Here is a 6,103-nt window from a genome sequence, read left to right as displayed (position 1 = left end):
TCTAAAATGTAGAATTACATATACGCTTCAAAAATCTATTTGAAAAGGTTGTTTTAATGTTGAAAAAGCCTCTAATTGATCATATCAACATTGAGATATATGAATATGAAAAACAAAAAGATTTTGAGTCTTAAAAATAGTGCATCCTGTAATATATCATCTAGATCATCCATTTTCAAGATTTTCATATGTTTGTAGACGTACTTGATTTTAACCATTTTTTAAATTTAAAATTTTATAATTAGATATGAAAATAGATTTTGAGATAATCCTTACGAATATTTTTCACCAAAATTACATGCAACGATAAAATTTAGATGAGCGCCTTAATTGGATTGTTTAAAGCTGCGACCACACCCATTCCTAAAATGCTCCTAGATTAGGTTTTACTTGAGCGAATCACTGACAATATCCTTCTATGGGAGAATAAAATCTTTTGACACATGCATACGTATTATAAATGATCCTTTAGCATATAATAACACCAAAAAGAAATCGATAGCTTATCACTAGAAAAAAAATTGAAGGCTTACCATATACATACAATAGAGGGATTCTTGCGATCTCTTACTTCATTTAAGCGATGCATAGCAATTCAAGATTCCAGATAAGAGGGTAATAATTCTAAAAAGAAAAGTATACATAAGATTGACACATTAAATTGTAGAACTGATGTGCACCTCAAATCTACATCCAAATTATAGGAAAACCATTGAATTGATTATCTCAACGTTGATATATATATATAAATTTCAAGTCTTAAAAATAGTACATCTTGCAATATATTATCTAAACCTTCTATTTTAAAGTTTTTCATGTGTTCAGAGTTCTACTTGATTTTAATTCGTTTTGGAATTTAAAATGTTATAGTTAGATATGAAAATAGATTCTCGAGCCATCCTAAAAAAATTTGGCACCAAAATTGCATCTTATACCAAAGTTTGAAAGTGGGCCTACTTTTTGTTTACATGTACAACCTTATGCAATGCTCACTCGAATATAAGTAGAGTAGGTGGGGGATAGGGGTGACAATGAACCCGGACCCGACCTAGGACCCAGCGGGCAATACAAAATACGGGTCTAGGTATGGGTCCAACATTTGGACTTGTGGGTCAGATCTAGGTCCAAAACTTGGACCCGAACACTATTCAAGTCTAGGTTCGGGTTTGGACCCAACCCATACCCATAAATTGTTGGAGATAAAATACTTTAAGCCCTATTCTTTTGGGTGTATTAAGAATAATAATTTGTAGTCATCTTTAGCTATTAAACGACAAATCAGACTGCTTGAAATCTAATGAGATGTGATTGTGACTTTGTTGCCAATAATATGGCCATGTGATTAAAAAAAAAACAAAAAAGAAGAAGCTCATAGTGATGGTAGCAATGGACCCAACCAAACCCGATACTCAACGGATACAGGTATAGGTCCAACTTTTGGACCCGTCGAATCCAGATCCAAAACCTAGACTTGAATACTTTTGAGTCTGGGTCTAGATCCAGTCAGACCGAACTCATACCTGACCCATTGCCATCCCTAGTGGGGGAGAGAGTATGATGCCTTCTGCTCACGCATGGCACGTTTGTATCCATTAAAAAGAAAATCGAAGTAAGTCTTTTTGTTACCCACAAGAGACGCTGCTCTCTCTCGGGTTAGACACAAATACAGGTCAGATGTAATATAAAAGTAGTGTGGGAATATCCTGTCTCCACGTTTGTTAGGAAGTGAAAGAAAGAAAATTCAAAATTTAGTTTTGGTTTTTCTCCTTTATTTCTTCCGGTCAGATGTAATATAAAAGTAGTGTGGGAATATCCTGTCTCCACGTTTGTTAGGAAGTGAAAGAAAGAAAATTCAAAATTTAGTTTTGGTTTTTCTCCTTTATTTCTTCCCACACAATTCTCGGGAGACTTTGAATGAAACAATCAAAACTTGCAATATTTTAGAGTGGGTGTGTTGGACAACATTCGGACGAGTGTTTCTAATATTTTAAATAGACTACTGTTTCCGTGGCTCCACCTAGGCCTGGGCCCTCTTCTTTACCTACCCTGGCCCTGGTCCCATACGGCGCGCTATGGCCCAGCCCGGCCCTGACCGGGCCAAATAGGTCCTGGCTTAGGCCCGACCCTAGTAGCTCTATGCCGCGCCGGATTATGCTACATAAAAAAAACAAACAAATATTTGAGGACGAAATAAATAAAAAAGAGGGCTAGGCCGAAACGGGCAGGTGAAAACTTGTTGCCCAGCTTGGACCTGAGGGGTTGGCCGCCTGGCCCAGCTTAGCGCTTGGGCCACATTGGACGGGGCCACTCGGCCCATTGCCACCCCTAGCTCCTCCGCTTCTGAGCGAATGATCACGTCTCCAAACTTGCCCATATACCCCAACCTTTTGAGGATGATATGAAGAAGCTCCAAACAAAAAAATATAAAATAATCCCAAGACGGTTTTATCCGACTCCATGCCGTCCGATCTCTGTGGGCGGCGAGATTGAGCCCTCTTTAAGGTTTTAAAATTGGGTGCGGTTTGTATAAGGCCGACGCCCTAAACCATCAAAGTAAGGCATGCCTTCGAATAGTATTGAAAGATTGATGTTTCCATACGGCAAAATCTTTGTGACGGCCTAAAAACTTTTATATCAATTTGGTTATAAAATTTAAATCTTAAAAAATAGTATGATCAAAAAGATTTTATGAACACTTGAAAATAGATGGTCCAAAAATGCATTATAAGATGTATTATTTTTAAAACTTGAAGTTCATTCTTTTCATATCTATACATCTTGTGGATGAGATGATTAATTTGAAATTTTTTTTTTTGAGGTTAAAACAATTTTTCTAGGGAATTTTTGAAGTGCACATTGACCTTATATAAACTCTTTTATTTAAATAATATGGTAAAAAAATACTTTTAAATTCCAATCAAAACAACTTTTCTTTTTTGAAAAGATATTGACTGAATTCTCTTCCTCTAAAACAAATTTCCTGTTTTTGAATTCGTCTCAAATTTATTTTGGACTGTCTTCCTTGGTGGACTCTCCATTCGTGCCGTGCATACAAAATATTCCCAAAAAAAATAAAACAAATTTTCGCCGCCCCTCCATTTCCTCTTACCAAAGGAGAGAGAGACGTTTCAGGAGAGAGAGAGAGAGAGAAACGTCAAGAGGAAGGGATGGTGAGTCTTCTTCCTTCATTCTTCCCTGAAACAGCATCCTCTGCAAATTTGATCCTGGCAACCGTGAAGCGTGCATACAACCTCTTGAACCCTCTCATTTGAGATGGAAGAATCAGTGAAAACCCCCCAAATCTCAGATATGTTGCAGCGGTTCGCCATTGCCTGTAAGACCCGAACCATCGAATTCTTTGCTGAAGAAGAAGAAGAACAACAAGAAGAAGAAGACGGTCATGGCACCGTGGGTGCTGAATCTGTGGACGAGTTTATCACAGACCAAAAGGTGGTGGTGATCAAACCAGACACACCCAAGAACACATTACCTCAAAACATGGACGGCAGCAACAAGGAGGATTCCATTGAGGATAGATACCAGGCATTGGAAGCCCTAATCTCGTGCATCTTTGCCAATGTCTCAGCTGTGAAAGGGGCATATGTTCAGTTACAGACGGCGCACACACCGTTTGAAGTCGATAACATCAAGGCGGCTGATAGAGCCGTGATTTCTCAGCTACAAAAGCTTTCGGAGCTCAAACGCTTGTATGCGAAGGATCTGCCATCCTCCTCCTCGTCGTTCGAGTGCTCCCAATTGGAAGCGAGGGTACAAGAGAGGCAGAGCATGCTCAGGACTTACGAGATGATGGTGAACCGTCTGCAGTCCGAGATCGACTTGAAGGACGCGGAGGTCTGTTTCCTGAGAGAAGAGATGGAGAGGGTTAATGGGTTGTGCTCAAAATTGGAGAAGAAGTTGAAGGAGGAGAACAGCATTCTTCTCTCGGTTGGGGTTTTTGATTCTTTGCTGCAAGAGAGCCTCAGAGGGGCTCACAGCTTCACAAAGATGCTTATCGACAGGATGAGAGAGGCGGGCTGGAATTTGGATTTGGCTGCAAATTCGATTCATAAGAATGTCAACTATGCAAAGAGAGGGCACAACCGCTACGCCTTCCTTTCCTACGTTTGCTTGGGGATGTTTAGTGGGTTCGACAAGGAGGACTTTTGCTGCTCCACCATGAAGAAGACGAAGCAGAAGATTGATAGTGATGTCGATGAAGAATTGGAGCTATACTTTGCTGAACTGATGAGCTTGAATGGAGGTGAGGTTGATGAGGGCCTCAGAGCTTTGAGTTGCGATGTTGGGTTTGTTAGGTATTGCAGGGAAAAGTATTTGAAACTCATTCACCCAAGAATGGAGGAGGAGCAGGTGGAGGGTTCCATGCCCGCACTGCACATGGCATTTTTGAAGATGGCTAGATCCGTCTGGTTGCTTCATAAGCTGGCTTTCTCATTTGAACCAAGGGTCCGGATCTTCCAAGTGAGGAAGGGGTTGGATTTCTCTATGGTTTACATGGAAGACGTTGCTCGAAGAGGCGTTTTTCCGACCCAACAACAACGAAGGGGAAGGGCCAAGGTTGCTTTCACCGTTGTTCCTGGTTTCAGGATTGGAAAGACCATTATTCAGTGTCAGGTGTACCTAGTCTGATTTTCTTAACATCCATGAAATGCTTAAAATGTACAGATTTGTTACAGTTTGTGTTTGTTTATAGCTCAAGCGGTGCCATTGCTGTTGAAAATAGCTGTCTCTCTGAAAGAGAATGTTTCTTTATAGTGAAAAAGGTTCTGAACACTTACTCCTCTCGGGTGTGGAGCTATTAATCATTTTGGATGCTAAGGCTAACATTGACAACTATCATTTGGAAAGGAAAGAGCAAGCGAGATCCACTATACTTTGTTGTTGTTTTTGTTGTTCTTATCTATATGGTTAAGAGTTGCTGCTTAGCCTGAGTGGACCTTGATCATATCAAGTGGATGAAAGTGAACGATAGTGGCAATGAAGTTAGTGAATTGAAAAAGAGAAGGCCCTGGCTGGGTTAATGGGATTGGCCCTTCTGGCATGACTGTCCTGGGTCCTCTGTCTGGGTTGCTAGACCTGTGTGAAAATTGTGACTCCTTCTGTGGTGCTCCTGCTTCAGGTGTTGAGAAAGTTTATGGTTTGCATTTTTTTCTTTTGTTGTGAGCTTTTCCGTAAGGGTTTGGTTTGGCACCCATGTACAGCGGTACAGTTCTCCAACAAATTTCTTCCTAAGCTCTAATTTCCTATTATGTATATTTTTATGCTTGAGTTCCCTGCTGTTGTGGTGTCATTGATCATAATACCCATTCTTTTTTTCTTTTTCTTTTTTTAATTTATATATGTAACAATGTAACAACTTCAAAGAAATGTTTGACAACCATTTTATCAGAGATGAATATCGAGAACTTTGAATATGTCAAATAACAGTGTTATTGCAGATGGTAATGTGGTAGTTACTGCATGTAATTCTGTAGTGCTTGTAATTCTCTTTCTGTTGCAATGTGCAGAGTGATATCCATGGTCCCTCCGTATTTCATTTACATTAATCATGTTCTTTTGCTTCTCTTGGGCTTTTACCTCTATGTCTGACCTATCTATCATTAATGGAGCTTTAGAGATAATATTCATTGGCTGTTTGTTCATGGCATAAATGATGAACTTCTTTGATTGCTCTCTGACTAATATTCATTTGCTCTCAATTATAGATAGAAAGTTCAAAGCTATTGCATATTTCTCCTTTTACATTTCAATCGTGCAGTTGAGGGTTGTTACTACAAGCAGTTATAGTATTGTAGATATAACGTTCCTGTATGAGAATTGGTTCCTGTGGCAATTGTAGTAGATGGACTACTGTGCCTTTGGTACGGGGCATAACTCATGAATTTCTTTGGCCATGCTATTAACTTGTGCTCACTGGTAGATGCTCACACTAGGAGAGTGACAATTCAAAACTACTGCAATATTTCTCCTTTTAAGATTTAAATAATAAAGTTTGAGGCGATTTCGATGATGTTTTTTTGAGGAAGAGGGGATTTCAATAATAGCAATTACAATGTTGTGGGTTTGAATTTCTAGTATGAGGATT

The 6,103-nt window shown here is 39.4% G+C and overlaps 1 protein-coding gene across 1 annotated transcript; it reads left to right on the top strand.

Moving 5' to 3' along the window:
- Positions 1-3,110: 3,110 nt before the first annotated feature.
- On the top strand, positions 3,111-5,439 carry LOC18430757 (DUF641 family protein (DUF641)). The gene has a single exon (XM_006840894.4). The coding sequence runs from the start codon at positions 3,274-3,276 to the stop codon at positions 4,645-4,647; it is 1,374 nt and encodes a 457-aa protein (XP_006840957.1). The 5' UTR covers positions 3,111-3,273; the 3' UTR covers positions 4,648-5,439.
- The last annotated feature ends 664 nt before the right edge of the window (positions 5,440-6,103 follow it).

The sequence above is a fragment of the Amborella trichopoda genome, chromosome 3 (assembly GCF_054954075.1).
Source record: "Amborella trichopoda isolate Santa Cruz 75 chromosome 3, AtrichopodaSantaCruz75HAP2 v2.0, whole genome shotgun sequence".
NCBI classification, from domain to species: Eukaryota; Viridiplantae; Streptophyta; class Magnoliopsida; order Amborellales; family Amborellaceae; genus Amborella; species Amborella trichopoda.
The sequence above is the reverse complement of the archived record's forward strand: the minus strand, read 5'-3'. Positions and strand labels throughout refer to the sequence as shown.

Excerpts from the sequence above, each read along its gene's own strand:
- LOC18430757 (XM_006840894.4), top strand. The coding sequence starts at position 3,274 with ATGGAAGAATCAGTGAAAACCCCCCAAATCTCAGATATGTTGCAGCGG.